This window comes from Hypomesus transpacificus, chromosome 11 (genome assembly GCF_021917145.1).
Source record: "Hypomesus transpacificus isolate Combined female chromosome 11, fHypTra1, whole genome shotgun sequence".
In the NCBI taxonomy this organism is placed as follows: domain Eukaryota; kingdom Metazoa; phylum Chordata; class Actinopteri; order Osmeriformes; family Osmeridae; genus Hypomesus; species Hypomesus transpacificus.
The window spans coordinates 14270627-14287558 of record NC_061070.1 but is presented as its reverse complement, the minus strand read 5'-3'; the positions used below and the strand labels follow the sequence as shown (position 1 = coordinate 14287558).

At 38.9% G+C, this 16932-nt stretch overlaps 2 protein-coding genes across 5 annotated transcripts; one reads left to right on the top strand and one right to left on the bottom strand.

Annotated features, from left to right (window-relative positions):
• Positions 1–1163: 1163 nt before the first annotated feature.
• Positions 1164–3455, top strand: pcbd1 (pterin-4 alpha-carbinolamine dehydratase/dimerization cofactor of hepatocyte nuclear factor 1 alpha). Of its 3 annotated transcripts, XM_047029224.1 has the most exons (5): positions 1164–1195; positions 1327–1483; positions 2374–2505; positions 2647–2727; positions 2829–3455. In XM_047029224.1, exons 1-5 carry the CDS (start codon positions 1179–1181, stop codon positions 2919–2921), a joined length of 480 nt encoding a protein of 159 aa, XP_046885180.1. In that variant the 5' UTR covers positions 1164–1178; the 3' UTR covers positions 2922–3455. The 3 variants fall into 3 exon arrangements, with proteins under 3 accessions (XP_046885180.1, XP_046885178.1, XP_046885179.1); XM_047029222.1 differs by lacking the exon at positions 1164–1195 and having other exon boundaries at positions 1277–1483; XM_047029223.1 differs by lacking the exon at positions 1164–1195 and having other exon boundaries at positions 1415–1483; positions 2174–2505.
• A 1701-nt stretch (positions 3456–5156) lies between these two features.
• sgpl1 (sphingosine-1-phosphate lyase 1) lies at positions 5157–13555 on the bottom strand. 2 transcript variants are annotated; one of them, XM_047029221.1, is made up of 14 exons: positions 13200–13555; positions 9683–9848; positions 9328–9395; positions 8694–8841; positions 8474–8553; positions 8136–8264; positions 7955–8043; positions 7623–7731; positions 7409–7507; positions 7178–7324; positions 6770–7008; positions 6526–6672; positions 6276–6396; positions 5157–6040 (listed from the first exon to the last, which is right to left on the bottom strand). In XM_047029221.1, exons 1-14 carry the CDS (start codon positions 13209–13211, stop codon positions 5903–5905), a joined length of 1692 nt encoding a protein of 563 aa, XP_046885177.1. In that variant the 5' UTR covers positions 13212–13555; the 3' UTR covers positions 5157–5902. The 2 variants fall into 2 exon arrangements, with proteins under 2 accessions (XP_046885177.1, XP_046885176.1); XM_047029220.1 differs by lacking the exon at positions 13200–13555 and adding an exon at positions 10076–10187.
• Positions 13556–16932: the final 3377 nt, after the last annotated feature.

The window sequence follows — 16932 nt, the reverse complement described above, 5'->3', positions numbered from 1 at the left end:
TTTTTGAATCAGAAGGGTTCGCGCGCGCTCCAGCGAGGGGGTGCCTCTCATGGAAGCTGTGCATCTAACGGCACAACAGCTTTTGAATACTTTGTGACAAAATTTGGTGAGAATACGGGTGGTACTGCACGTAGGCCTACTCGAGTAAGGCTAGCACGTCTCCAAATGGAAAGGGAGGAGGCAAGGGTTTATATAGGCTACTATTATATGATGGTCAAATGCAAAAAGATCATTTCAGGTAGGCCCGTACATAATGGCTCCTCTTGCTGGTGATCAGTGATACAGTGTGATTCAAAGTGAAAATATTAATTCCTGGGGTGTGTGTGGTGTGTTTTTTGTCAGGACGGACTAGGTATTAGGGTTACAGCCTGTGTGAACTCCAATAGTGGATTTAAAAACACCCCCTCTAGTGTTTTCATGTTGACTGTGAAAAGTCTTCACTATAGCTAGAATACTGTATAACTGTTTCAGTCAAGACATTGCTGATACTCAGTAGCTACCAATCTGAACTGCATTATAATTTGCTAACAGTCCAGACCTAATGTTTGCACATCAGTCCCAAAACAAGCGAATCGCTGAAGCATCATAGTCATTTTCCCATTCAGTCAGCCATTTAAGCTAAATCCATGTCACATCCTCTCCTTCTTTTCATTTCATTAACCAGTTAATTCCCATGAGCGCTGCCTGTGACAGAGTTCACAAGGGTAATCTCCCTGTAGAGCAACTCATTAACCTCTGACACGCACTGGAGCAGAATCAGTGACAGACCCCTCAACATTGGGGCTTTCTTAAAGCTGCAGTAGGTAACATTAATCTACATAGGAAATGGAGAAACAGCACCCACAATACGTGTCTAAACTTCCAAACTTTCCTACAGCTCGAATTTGATTGGTTTAACAAATAAGCTAATAGGAAAGAGGAAAACCTGCCTTGTCGAAAAAGGATTGCTGGAAAGTAGCTGACTGCAGTGGAACCTCTGTGGAGTTGGCGTTCCACTGGCACTGAGCGACCTGTGTTACTAATATCAGTTCTCACGTCTGAAAACTTACATATTTAGGCTATAGGGTACAAAAACAACAACATTTTTTTTAAACGTACCTACTGTGCCTTTAAATTAATCTGATTGCTAATCACTGGTTATTGGAGGATTCCAACTAGAGAAGAAGACAGTTCCCTTAATGAAAGCAATTTTCAGGTAGCATTCTGTTATTCAAGATATTTTTTTGAATTTCCTTTCAGTGGATCAGATATCTAAATGTCGTTACTGGCAACAGTAGAGGATTTATGATTAATGCCGTACATGCTGAAGGTGGTTGCTGTTTGCAGCCATGGGTATTTCTCTTCAGGCTTCTGCATGGGCAGCTCAATAGGACCTTCGGCTCTGTTGCAGCTGCTTAGCTGTTATAGAAGATTGGCTCAGTGCAAGAGAAGCTGCAAGAGAGTACAACCCTCAGTTTCCCTGTGTACACTATCCACAAGCATGGTAAGTACACTGCCTTTGCTATGTCTGTATAAACCAACTGACAAGAGGGATATGCAGAGCCAGCTTGTTTTCTATCAGAAACACCTGTTGCCCTACCACGATGTAGTTTATAGGTCAAGATGAAACAATTGATCATATTTAATAGCAGAGAGCAATCTGTTCAAATCAGTAAGCTTGATTTCATAAAGAATTATGCAGTCTACGTTTTGCACGACCAAAAAATTTCAACTCCCATAAAAGGAAGTATATAAAGAACGACATCCTAAACGAATTACAGTTTTGTTTCAAGAAAAAAGACGATATGCATTGTGTTCAACGAGCGAATGTGCCTAGCTACTGAATAGATGAGGTTTAAATATCGTCTATCTGCGTGTGTATCTGCGTTCCCCAAATCTGATACCTCACTGATACAGCAGATTATGTTGCTATGATACCTGTTGATGTCATTGCCCTTTATCAGCAGTACAGGCTTCATTGTGACATATGTTTGCACTGGACCTCTGCTTCAAAGCATTGGTGGTCCTTTCGGAGTTGGAAACGTTGTATTTGCCCGCTGTTGATGTTGCAATAAAATGTCCAAATTAGATATGATAATAAGTACTTAGTAGTGTATGATTGGGTAGTAAAAGCTATGTGATAAATAACTGAAGTCATATGGCTCTATCTTCCGTGATGTATCTTACCTTTTAGGATCAACAGAAATGAGTCATATGATTCTTAAACCATGTGCAAAAAGACTGTGGAATTCCATTGAAGTGATCAGGAGAGAGATCACTCCCTCCCCAGCCCCATGTCTTAAATCAAGAATGCAAAACATAATTACTTCCAGATGGGGCTCTCCTAAACCAATCACAGCTAGCGATGGTGAAACTGCCCCTCTACTCCTCCAGGCCAGTAAGATCCAGGGCCTGAGTGAGGAGGAGAGAGAGCACCTCTTACCTCTGCTACGCAATGCCCAGTGGGTAGAGGTGGTGGAGAGGGATGCAATCTACAAGGAGTTCCTCTTCAAAGACTTCAACCAGGTCAGGCTGACTGACACAATTCATTCTGGCGCATGATGAAGTGCTAATGCTGAATGCGGTATTTTAAAGTGGCATATAGCTCAGTGTGCTTTTAACTGAGGAAGTCATGACACATGCGTTAAAGTTGTTTTTCTCTTTCAGGCTTTTGGATTTATGTCCAGGGTGGCACTACAAGCTGAAAAGATGGACCATCATCCTGAGTGGTTCAATGTATATAATAAGGTACATACTTACATGGTTCTAAGTCTGATTCTAAGGTTAAGCAACAATACCTGTAAGACAAAGCTTACTAGTTATCATTTTCCTTTGCTCCCGTCCACCAGGTCCAGATCACACTCAGCACACATGACTGTGGGGGGCTTTCCCAGCGAGACATCACCTTGGCAACATTCATCGACCAAGCGTCTGTCCTCTGAGCCCAACTCATAGCCTTACATTTCCGTTGGCCAGCATCAGTCACCTCAACTGAGACTCTGTCAGAGCCCAAAGACTAGTTCATGTTCATTCTAATGAAAACATTACAAATTGAAAAGACACCTTTGGGATCAAAATGAATATGTGATAATGTTTTTTAGGTCTTTGTTCAGTGTAAAATATATTGTATAGCAAATATGGTTTTAATAGCCTTATTGCGGTTCAGTGAGTGTTTGTGGACAGGCTTTAAGGGGATGGAAATCATGAAAGAATTATATAATAGCATACCAAACATTTTTGTTCTACAAGCTGAAGTTCAGTGAAATAAATAAAAGGCTAGAATACAATTCTTAGTTCATTCCAGTCATTCATGTTCATTCCAGTCATTCATGTTCATTCCAGTGGCTTTCATAAACTGTGTTCACAACCTTTCCCAGTGCCTTTTAGTCTGTTCGATGTCATGTCTGTGCCCGGTGTTTGTTTAAACTGACCAGTTACTGACGTAGTAAGAGCAAATAAAGAGTTCAGAAAAACTAGTTTGTCAATTTTTTTTCATCTGAAAGAAACTTCATAAACCTGTAGGCTGTAAACCATTTCTGTCATAGTGAATTCATTCCTATAACAACGTAGCTGTTCAGAAGTACCACATCTGTGTGTACACAATCTTTTTTTTTTTTTACAGAGGAAACACCTTTTGGAAGCATTTTCTGATTGTAACTAAACTATTGGAGCAACAATTATTCCAATAAATACAACTCACAGGAAGCAAATTCAGTAACAAATGTCTTTGTATCAACCACATGACGACTATATTTTTACATTTTCCACAAAATTTATTTATATATTTCAAAGAACAACATTTACATGTATAAAAGAGCACTGGACCTTACTGGGCTTGATGTTATGAAGCCAAATCCCTGAGGCTGATCTAAACACTGCCATTACCCAATTGCCCTCATCAATCTGGCCTCTGAAGGCATACAGGTGAATGCTACTTATGAATGTGAACATTGTGCCATAGATATCAAACAGATGTTTCATGACAATCTAGATATTCTGGTGTGGTAAGCAGCAATTAATTCAAGTGCTGACACAGAACAGTTCGAGTTAATAACATGTTTGCATTAGGTGTGCTATTGAGTATTTAAAATTATTCTCTTGGTCATTGGAACATGTTAGTGGACAATTCCCCATAAATGGCTCCACCAAATTCTCACTAAAGACACACATTTCCTAAATATGGATGAGCTATATCATTTTTAGCTCCATGACTTGGGGATTAACCTGCCCTACGTGGTTTTTATTATTGCTCTTTAATCACACACTGATTAAAGCTGGAATCTATCAATGTTTTTAAAGTGACAAATGGGTCCGTGAGAGTAGGGACCATTTACAAGAGACTGAGTCCTGCATTAGAGCTCAGCTAATGCATGTGCGTCCCCATAGCATGAACATTGATGACAGATTAAAATGATGAAAAACAGTGGTCACACACATAGTAAAGTCTCGGGAACTATAGTTTTGATTAAGGTCATCAAATCATCATTCAGTATTATGATAAATGTTGGATTAATTCCTTTCTTGTTCTCCCTTCCATGCCAGAAAGTAATGGTTGTACAAACATGTACAACACAAAGGGAAAACAAAAATGCTAAAGCATTAGTTTGTCTTTGAGCACGAATGGAAAAGCATTTGGGAGATCTGTAGAGGTTATTTTGGTGTTAAATTTGGGAATTAAGTGCTGCAAAACCGTTTCATCCCAGTATCATTGCATTTCAGAACAATTGCCACGCATTAACATTTTGGTTGAAAAAGTTAAATACTGCTAAACAGACTGGGATTGAGAAGCCTTACATATAAATGCAAGTTAAGTTGTTAATTAAGCAACACATTTGCATTGAACAGAAACTGAGGTAGATACAATTAGTAGAGAACTTAATGAATAACCTACAGTACAAACAAAAAATGTGTATTTGTATTGCAACTATACACAGAATATAATTTGTATTACATTCTGTATTTCTGCTCCTATACCACTGGTAAACAAACATAGGAAAGATTTATGAATCCTCAAGTAAGAGGAGTTCTAAATACATAATGTGTAGTTTACTATGTAGTATGGCCATTGCTGGGATATCACTCTACAGTAAAAACCAAATAGTCCCACAGGATCAACTACAGTTAAGTTTTTAAATCAATAAGTATCTGGGGAAGTACTTGTTTAAAAAAAAAAAAAAAAAAAAAAAAGAAGAAAAGAAAAAAGGATTGTGGTCCTTGCATGTTTCCATATTGAACAATACAAGCGCTTGATTTGTTTTTGATTGTAAATTCAACTGTAATCTTATAGTAAGATCATTCTAACCACTGTACTTTAACCATCTTCATACTGTAGGTAATTAAACATCTGGTTTTGAAGACTGGGGCAGTAGAGGTTTCCCTTATGGGGTCGGATATCTAAAGCGTATTATAGTAAATCTATTGGCATGCTGACATTTTCCTGGTCTTCAAAATGGAAAATAGATGACCCATTATCAATATTATAGACATTCAGTCGACATTCATATGAGTAAGTAATACGTAATATAGTAATTAATGTACTTGTATAATCATTATTGAAAAGGTTTTAAGCTGTTACCTAAATACTGACAAGACTAAAAGTTAAATTGAGTTTGTAAATGAAAACAGTGTAGTACTGTATAGTTAAAGAAACACACATGATGCTATTACATGAAAAATAATCACAGAGACATCATCTAAGTGGTTTAAGCCATACCTTCTCTGTGCCTTAAAAGGTATTTCAACAATTTCACTCCCCTATTTTTAAAACATGGCTTGTGCCTTCTTCTTTGAAAAAGGGCAAGTGTGTTACAGGTGGGCCGTATAAGGCAACCGTTATATGACATTGGCAAGCAAACCAAAGTGAGGGGGGGCTCATAACCCAGTGTTGATGGGGGGTTCAGGCCATTGCAGATCCAATCGAGGCTTAATGCGCCTTTCCATTTCCATTCATGTGGCTAGTCTTGGCCACCTCTGTGCTGTAGAGGCAGTCTAGGAAGCCTCTGGAAATTTCAGTCACCATGGACCTGTCAGGGATGGACTGGGCCATGCCGTAGATAGCTCCCTTCAAAAGATAAAGCAACAGAGAGATGGGTTACATGGAGATACTGATTTAAAGAGATTTAATTTAGAGAGATAAAGCAACAGAAAGATGGGTTACATGGAGATACTGATTTAAAGAGATTTAATTTAGAGAGATAAAGCAACAGAAAGATGGGTTACATGGAGATACTAATTTAAAGAGATTTAATTTAGAGATCCTTTCAATTCCTTTAAAACCCTCTGTTGCTAGAACTTACCATTCCAGTGGTCTTCTCATTAGGGTTCTGCATTATAATATCCACCTGTTCAGCAACGTCATTGATGAATTGGTCAGCCACACCTAGCTGTGTGTGCAGTACTGTCACACAAATGTGGATGCTGTGGTTCCACACAAAGAAATGTTACAATACTGGTCTTGACACAGAGAATCAGTTGGAACTCAATGTACTGGAATAATTATACAAGTATTCTTTATGATACAATTATCATATATGTTTTAATCCAAACCTTGATGGGAACTGTAGTGTGTTCAGATTCCAACCCTTAGATGTCAGTGCGTTAGATAGACGGAAGATATCAAAGACGTCAGAACCCAACGCCACCACAGACACTTCCGGATCGCCGAACACAAACAGTCCCTGTATCTTACTGACTCTGTCGAGGAATTGAGATTGAAACAACTCTTAGGTTTGAGATGATTGAAAGCATCAAAATAAATTACATTAACGGACATTAACGACGAGTATCTTACCGCATCTTGATAGAGCGTGTTGTCTCAATGATCTTCCTGGTAGTGTCTACGTAGCCACTCTCTCCTATGTGCATCATGGTGGCCCAGCATGCAGCAATGATGCCACCAGGCCGGGACCCTGCCACCGATGGGGAGGCATAAATACCCCCCTGCCAGTCCGGGGCTACGAAGTACTGGTAGTGTCGAAATTTCTTGTCACTGTAGAGGATCACTGAGGATCCTTTAGGGGCATAGCCATACTGGGGAGTAGGAGGGTCAGACACAAGAACCAGTCAATACAATCTGCAATGTTACTCCATAATTTTTTTTTTTTTTTAAACTTAAAGAAAAGGTAATTGATTACATAGATCAAATTTCACAGTATAGAGCCACGAAAGCTGTAAAGTGCAGTCCTGATGGTCTTCATACCTTGTGTGTGTCTGCTGAAATGCTGGTCACTCCCTTAACCCTGAAGTCAAATGGAGCCAGCTTGAAGCCAGCCTTTGCCATGAACACGATGAGGAATCCTCCTAAGCATGCGTCCACATGCAGGGGGAGGTTGTATTGCTGAGCCAGCTAAGGGACAGGTGAGGCAGAGTAAAAAAAATATGTCTTCCCCTTCTACATGTATGTGTAGTTGAAAGATTGATGACTCTTTACCTTTCCTACTTCCTCAATAGGATCCATGACTCCATGGGGGAACTGTGGGGCCGAGCACACAAGCATGGCAGTGTTCCTACCGATTGCTCTCTTCATGGCCTACACAAACCCAAACCAGAAGAGGATTACGATAACTGAAGTACTTGTAGGGCTACTTAACATTGGCTGGTAAAATAAGGGTCTTATTTCAAGGGAGGTCAATAAATATTTGCACCTTAACATCCACTTTCATCGTCTTCTTATCCAGGGGTATGTGAACCAACTTCATTCCGAAGTAGTTTGCTGCTTTGTCAAAGGCTGCATGCACACTCACTGGAGCAATGCTTTAAAGTGGGGGTGTGGGGAAAAATAGTGCAAATGCTTTAAATGTTGGTTTGGTGAATATAACAGCCTAGCCAGATACAATCGTTTTTGTATTTAACAGATTGTTATATTTTTCCAAGGACAGCTGAAACTGGAAACATTGTTGCACAAGATGGCATGCCAGGATTACTTTGTTTAAAACAAGTACAAATCAACGGTGGTCAACATTTAGACTGAACTTACATCTCAGGGTGTTTCACCCCCCGTTCATATGCCATGTCTCTGTAGGCCTTGCAGGCCATCAGTATACTCTCAGTTCCTCCTGAGGTCACCTTGTCATTCAAGAAACATATATTATTTTCCAGGCCTCTGAATTGTTGATCTAATGAGACACTCAATGAGGAAGTGGTGCATGAACACTCACTGCGCCGCAGGAATTGGGCCCACCGTGGAAGAGAGAACATGTCATTCTCACAACTTCTGCTTCCATCTTCCTGACACCGGGGAAGATGTCTGGATGAAGTGGGTTACTCCATGCAAAATCACCATATACCTATGGACAAGATCAAATTAAGACAAAAGATACAATTATTTGATTAACCAACAATTACGTTTTATTGGATACACACTGGTCAGTTCTGTTCAGTTAATTCTGTTATATAGACTGTTAGATATTATCCCAACTGTAGCAACTTGTATTGAGTGAAACATTTATTTATGTGTCCCATTAAATTTCTAACCAAAGCATTAAAAACAATATACCTTCACTAGAAGTTTGGTGAGGTTCTCATCTCCCCAGTAGACTGCACCTGATACCTTTCCCTTCTCCCAGTCCACCTCATCTGTCGGGAGCAGACACCAATGATTCAAATTATTACACATGTCACACTGCACATGAACACACCCACAACAACAGTACAGTAGGCTGCATTTTGACAGAGATCATACAGAGAAAATCTTAAAATGATTCTCATGGACTTACTCAGTGACTGGTACTCTTTGATCTTATCTAGGACCTCTTCATGCTTCAGGCCTTTGGCAGGCAGTTGTTTGGTGTAGCTCATGCCCTCCTTCAGGGTACAAAGGCTCACAGACATATCATCCAGGGCCTTGTTAAGCTGGGTCTGAATCTGTCACAAAGAAATGGGCACTGGAGTCACGTGAAACACATCAAAGATAACACACAAATTCTTTCAAGAAAAGCAGTTGGATATGGAAAGAAAGAGTGCTTACAGCAGTTAAGGACAAATATTATCTTGACAAATGTTTTACAATATTCAGCAACTTGAAAATCATTTAAATCAATGTGCAAAACAAGAAACTTACATTTGGTCAAAGTAGGTTGTGAATACTAGAATAGATAGCTATTTGGTCTATGGGAATCAGCTGAGTGAAACTATTCAGTGAAAATGTGACTATGCTGAGTGAGACAGAGGTATAATGGCCAAGAGTAACCCAACATTATCCCAAGTCCATAATGTAAAGTCTGTCAAAGGTCTCCCCCCCTCCCTTCTGTTCCCCCTCTGCACGCCAACACAAGAATGACTCGCAACTTCTTCAAAAGAAGGTGCCAGAGCATATCTGCAGCAAACAAGGAAAAAAAAAAAAAAACTTACTGATGTGCCAACATATGGTATTTTTCTGATGATTTGAAAGCACTGCTTCTTGATTCGGGATGTGAGGCCTAATGACCACAATGGGGGGAAAAAAGCGATTTTGAAATGCTGCTAGACATAAAGCCACAAGACATGAGACATCTGCGTGTGGTGGTTAAGACAAATGAAAAGGGGGAAGACAAGATTTTACAAAATTTAAACTGTGTTTATCCTATCAAATCATATCATGAAGAAGCTGTCGTCGTCCTAACACAAAGTACAAAACTTTACAATACGTATTATGCAAGTGTCATATTAAGAGTCCCAATTTGTGTGTATCATCTACGTAAGACTTTGAAGATTTAAGAGGGCTTACTTTCTTGCTGAAAGAGAAAGCCTTTGAGCCAGACTGCCCCCAGTGTGGAAATAAGTGTAGCTCCAATGATCTGCCATGGCTCCAGCTCCTCACAGCGAGTGTTGACCAGCTGCTTGCCCTCCTCCAGGTACAGAAGTAGCATCTCCTTATACACCTCCAAGGCACTCTGGAAACCAAAAATAATGATGTTGATAATGCTAAATTTAAAAAAGCTGATATTCATTCATTCACATGAGGAATGAAACTTAAAAAGGACAAGACCTGATGTTCCAAACACATTTTAAAAAGCATTTTAAAAATATAAAGCTTTGCTTTTTTAGAACCACAAGATTGGTTGCTTTTATAACCGATGCAATTACAGTGTAATGACGCTATATAAACAATATAACTTACTATGGAAACTTGTGTCATCCTGATATACTCCAATTTCACTCTCTGTACTATGGTTGAAGATTAAATAAACAAGACTGACTAGATGAACCTGTCAGTTTGTCACTATACTGATAGGTTGCGGTTCCTTGTCTGTCAGTAGGAGAGAGAATAGTCCGCTGATTAGATCCTATCCTCAGACTCCTCCCTCTTTCATCAGAATTAGAATATCTAAAGAAGGTGGGTCAACTACTGGGACACGTTTCCTCTGAAACAAATCAAAGCTATAAGATTATACTGTATTGTAAGATTGTATAGCTTGTCAGCACCTTCAGTGTCAAACTGTAGAGGATAAAAATAAGTATATGGCTAATAGTATATTTGTAGTAAAATGCAAACCTGTGTATTGTGCCTGAGTTAATGATTCATGTCATATGTACTTTTGTAAATGCAATAAACATTCATACATACATCTTTAATGGTACTTTTATCTCTGTGGACGAGATGGACCACTTGATAACAAAAAAATTGTATTAATAAACTGTTGTAGTTATCAGATTAAGACAAGTTTAAGGTCCATAGAACTACCTTAAAAAAACTCTTGATACTTACACAAACGAACCTGATGCAATACTTAATCAACACATAAAAGGAATGATTATCTAAGCAGTGGCTTTACATTAAATCTCACTGATGGATAAATATACACTGCCTGGACCCCCAAAAAGTCACCACCTGGATTGAACTAAGCAAATGGGTAAGAGCCTCCCATTGGATAATTACTTTATGGGTGATTATGTTTAAGCTGGCAAATTATTTAACCCTGACTGATGCAGTGAGCAGATTCTCATTTCTTAAACAACCATGTCGAGGGACACATCCTGTGGTCGTGAAAAAGATGTTAATCTCTTTCAGAAGGGTCAAATTATCGACCAAGCAAAGAAAACATCTAAGGAGTTTGCTGAAACTACTAAAATTGGGATAATCACCGTCCAACAGATTGGACTCAGGAGCAATGGAAGAAGGTCATGTGGTCTGATGAGTCCAGATTTACCCTGTTCCAGAGTGATGGGTGCATCAGGGTAAGACGAAAGGCAGCTGAAGTGATGCACCCATCATGCCTTGTGCCTACCATACAAGCCTGTGGGGGCAGAACTATGATCTGGGGTTGCTGCAGTTGGTCAGGTCTAGGTTCCGCAATGTTATGCACCCAAAGAATGAGGTCAGCTGACTACCTGAATATACTGAATGACCAGGTTATTCCATCAATGGATTTTTTCTTCCCTGATGGCACGGGCATATTCCAAGATGACAATGCCAGGATTCATTGGGCGCAAATTGTGAAAGAGTGGTTAAGGGAGCATGAGATATCATTTTCACACATGAATTGGCCACCACAGAGTCCAGACCTTAGCCCCATTGAGAATCTTTGGGACATGCTGGAGAAGACTTTGCGCAGTGGTCCGACTCTCCCATCATCAATACAAGATCTTGGTGAAAATTAATGCAGCTCTCGACAGAATGAAATATTAGAGTGTGTGACTTTTTTTGGGGCCAGGCAGTGTATAATTACATAAACCCTTTAAAAGCCAATATCTACAAGCCGATGATCCATATAGTTTCCTTGAAACAATCCATGACGTGGTATCTTGCCTGACTGGTTACTTTCTCCACTTTCACTGATATCACATAACAATGGTATATTATGACAACCAGACATTCCACTAATTATATAAAACTACTGTACAGTGGAGAAGCAATTGTTAAAATATTTAATATGTAGGATTGAAAAACCTTTAAAACAAGTCCATTGAAATCTTCATAATATCTATCATAATTTGGAAAGATTAAACTGTTATCTTTCGAAAGGGCAAAAGGCAAGTATGGGAAACAGTTGCAACACATACAGATCATTTGTCACGTAAGATAAGTTATACAACATTTTAGAGAACTTTCAAACAGTTAATCTGAATTGCGTTCTCTGGATATTACAACACCTTGGATGCCATCTTTGCATTGTAGCAAAAAGCAAATTCAAGGGCAAAGTTTCTCTCTATTGTTGTTTGGATGCCTAGGCCCTTACAATTCCCTCAAGGAGTCGCCTATTCTGTAAGGGGACCTTTGTTGTCTCTAAGGGGAGGTCATATTTCTTATGGAAATGTACTGTGTGTGAAAAAGCTGCTGCAGGAAAGCATCAGGGCCACATAGCCTGACAACATAGCAGGTTGCATGACACGTTTTTCATTGATCTGCTTAGTTAACCCCACCAAACCAGTTAGAGAGCATGTTATTCTGACAAGGAGTCCTGATATCTACCGTTAGGGAGTGGACTCATGAATGACAAGGCCTTGGTTTAGTTGAATTTATTGTAGAATTTAGGTTTATAGACACAAAGTTGCCTAATATAGCTATAAATACATCTCAGCTTATACATCTATTCTACAAGTTTATTGACTCTGATGCTGATGAAAACATATCTCCAATGGCCACTGTAAGTACAAAGTACACTGCTTTGTTAGTACTTCCTGAATGTTTGTGTTGGACAGGAAGTCTAACCATATACATTGTTGGCAGGACAGATGGCATACTATATAAGTCTCTGTGTATAAACCTCTTTACAACCATCTCTACTTGAATTCTTCATAAAAACATTTATTGTTTATTTGTTTTCCTTTTCTGAAAGAAAATCTGAATTGTTGCGTTTCTATGTGCCAGATCGGTCTGTGGCAGCATTTTAGTGTCGGATACTAGCTATTTATGACTGTGATTTCTGAAAGAGTTTAAACCCGGGTATAGTTAAAGAATCAAACTTAGTCTGAACACTAAGCAATTTTTGCACTTATAAGTAGCAGTTGGTCTAAACTGGGCATCTCTTTTAGATTTGACTATCAAACTTCTTTCAATCTGACAGGTTGTATTCGCGTCTTAAATGTGACTTTCAGTTGTGTATCCCTTCGATTAGTGTTTGATACACTTCCAGTTTGGAATACATGTGGGATTAAAAAGAAAGATCGATCAACACAGGAGCCTACAGTTGCCTAGAGACCATAAAACATCGAAGCCGTCACTCACTTTCTTTTCAATAGCAATATAGCCTACTTTCATTAAAGAAAATACCGTCAGCTTCAGTTTGACAAAATTCACTTACCCAATAGTCCATGGTAGGTGTCAAGCCGTCAAACTGCTATCTTCAAATTATCTTCTTAACTGGAGACCCTTAAAATTATATGTAGGCCTATTGCATGCTAACCTTCCAAGGATACAATCAACATATCAAGACAATCGGCACCTAAATTCAGGAAGTGTCTTACAACTGAGAGTGGTGCCTGTTGTGAAATCGTTGCGTAATATTATGCACTAACTACACCAATGTAGATTTTTAACTGAGATGCAACCGCTGGATGGACAAAATCTTACTGGAACTGCCGTTCAAACACTGTAAAGATCAAGCACAATGGCAGCATGGTTGCATATTTAGACAGCAGCAAACGTGGTACTTACCAAAGCACTTTCGTCGCATACGTACTGACGCTAAATGTTTTCATCCATCGGATCAACACAACAGTGCCCCCGAGCGCTTGCAAAGGGGCTATACCGATGACGCGCACCGTTGCCTGACACATTGGCCTGTCTGACATAAACAAGCGTGACTATTTAAAAACTTTAATTACTAAGGAGACCTCAAGAATAGCTATTAACAAATCACAGACAAGGAATTTAGTGTCCTAGGTTGTCTAGGTTATTATTCAGGCACATTTCACATAATATAGGAGTTAATGTTTTTAAATGGATAAGCAATTGTCATTCTAGACGAATGTAAGATTATTAAGGTTAAAATCCAAATTTTCCTGAGGATGCTTTCATTCAGAATTGTGCTAGTCCACCAATTACCATTGGGTTACATCAGGCAACATATATTAGCATCAATCCTTCTTAACAAATTTAAACTAACTAATTTAAACCGTTAAAACTAAAGACAGTAAAGGAAGAATGTATTTTTAATTGTTGAGTTGAGTGTTGAGGGGTAAGTACTTGCAATCATAACCATATTTCATCTAATTAAAAGCAACAAGACCTAAAATCAATAAAAGTAGACAAAATAAAGGTATTCATTTGTGGGATCCAAAGAACACAAAGAAGTTCAAGCACCGGTCTGTTTGCTATTCCGCGATAATTGGTGTATATTGTCATCAAAAGGTTACTTATTAGAACACAATACATAGACTGTGAAAAAGAAACTCTAAAGCACATTAAAATTGAATTACTTCTTGTATGAAGTGTGCTCAGGGTCATTCTGGTCACGATGCGCATACCTCTCCAAAGCGCACGCGTCTCCAAAGGCGCACTTTTTTTACTTTCTAAAGAAAGAGACATTGTTGGGAGTTTTCACAAGAGGTGTACATATGGCATCCGGGTTGTAATTAAATGTTTTTAAGATGTTTTTCTTTCTCAGGGGGAAGTTTCCCTTTTCTTCTTTATGTGCAGCCTTTTACGTGTCTGAACAAGAGGGGGACAAATTCAATGGGTTCGCCGCTAGTTTCGAACAAATGGATGGCAACAATCTGGTCAGCGAGTTTTTAGACTTTGATTGCCCTCTCAAAACGTCCTTCAAACAAAAGCTGAAGACGAAAATAAAGCCCCACCTGGTACTTCTGTTTGCTAAAATAATAATAAATAGATTTCGTTTAATAAATAATTACAACAGATTGTAAAGTGGGGTAGTTGAGGAAGTATTAATCAGGAGACTCCGGCAGGTATCACCTGCTCACGAGCTCGCTCAGTTTATTGTTAAATATTGTTAAATCACTTTCCTACCAACTCTGTCCCGATATCTACTATTTCCACAGCAACTGGGAGTCTATGTTTGCCCATACTTTGCATAACAAGCAGGACACTACACTATGCTGATAAAAATCAAGGACTGAGACTGACAGCTTCAAACTCACACCTGTCCATGATATCCGAATATAGATTTGGCATCAAATGATTATTTGTAAAGCGGTAATATTTCGTTTACTTTAGACTTTTTGTGCCTTTTATAACAGCAAGACAGCATCTCCTATCTCACTGGGATATTTGTCCATTTTATTGAAAGCATATGGTTATCAGGTAGCTGCCAGAATACATATTTGGATAGAAAGTTAAGGAGTGCTTTTGTGTTACCTTGCAGGTAACATCAAAGTATAGTCTACTGTAAAGCCACATTATTTTGTCATTCAAAAAATAGGGAACATGCATTCTGATAATAAAGATATATACACAAATAACTAAAAGATTACAAGAATATAATGCGCACTAGACTTCTTGGCGACAATGGTTACTTTGGAGATGTCATAGCGCAGAGAGACATTCTTACATCTAGGCATAAATGAAGCTTTTATTTACAGGACAAAGAGCCAGACCCTTTGTCCTGTCACCACCCACCACACGTTTCTCTTTTTCAATTACTGTTTATATGTTAGCCCCATGCGTAACGTGGCGTACCTAAACACCTGTTTCTCGCGCAATCTCTCACGAAAGGTAAATATTTGACAGCAGATTTGTGAAAGTATTCACTGTACATAGCCTTCCCTCTCCTATTAACTTTTCTTTTCATCGTTAGACCTTTTTCATTTCATTGATGGTGTTTTTCGTGTCCAAAAAATAATGGTTTGTCCGTATTGGTCCTTATATGAAATACCTGATTTCTTTAGATCGTGCACACCAGTGCGTCAACATACTTATGTTTAAATATGAGGTTGTCATTACTCAAGAGATGTAGAAAACGAATTAGATAATAAAATAAACACTCTTCTCACGATCACCAGCTCTGGTGAAAACATTGGTGCAGAGATTAACCTACCAACTTTGAGCGTAAAGGTGCTATTTAGTGCCCCTGCTTCAATAGTGGAGTTTAGGAACAGATCATCTTCAACCTGCTGGGAATTAAGTCTTGTAGCCTATAGGATTAATTAGGCTTTTGAAGAGAATGGGTACTTTGAACATGTCGTCCATTGAGCGTGGGGATGAAAAAGACAAGCCTACTATATAGGCCTATACATGTGCTCATGTGCGGAATTGAGCATCACATCGCCATGTGTGGTTGTTCACGGCATGTGAATAGTCTAGATTACTATTATTGGAAGTTTATTAGACATCTCATTTGAAAATGTAATCCAAAACACAATTCCTTTGATGTGTACATGCAGCATTCTCAATTCCAAACCCTCACCTTAACCCTATTTCGAAGGCTATTAGTTTCATCGATGATTGGCATTACATATCCTTGAGAAAAAAAAAAGTATTACCGTGTTTTAGTGAAAACCACTTAGTAAGTAAAATCTTGTACATAACCCAAAATACACTGGAGAGGACATACATTTGTCTAAATCCTGATTGGTCACTTCTCAGCCACTGTTGATCCAGGCGCAATCAAAGCACAGAGATAAGATAAAGGGAGCATAAAATGACAGAGATGCTCATCAACTCTGCATTGTCAGCTGTCAACGTATATAGAGCTCCCAGCAGGCGTGAGACTAGCCGTCTTCAAAGTGCCTCAGTAAAAGGAGCGAAGGACACAATAATCGATCTTTACTCTTCCAGGCTTCACTTGTCAAGTAAGTATTACCGTTTATATATATATTTTTTACAACTTACACCGACTTTTCTCAATGTATTGATCTATTATATATTTTTTGGAAATCACGAGAGTGCAATTCATATTAAACAGAAAAATATGACTTCGTGTATTTTGCAGGATGTCACCAAAATCACTGTGCGCCTCCGTCGAACAGCATGCTCACAAACATGAAATGATGGACAATCCGTCCCCGTTTCTCTGCAATGATTTGATGGAAGTCCTCGATGTCCCATCAGCGAAAACATGTATGTTGGTTAACTTC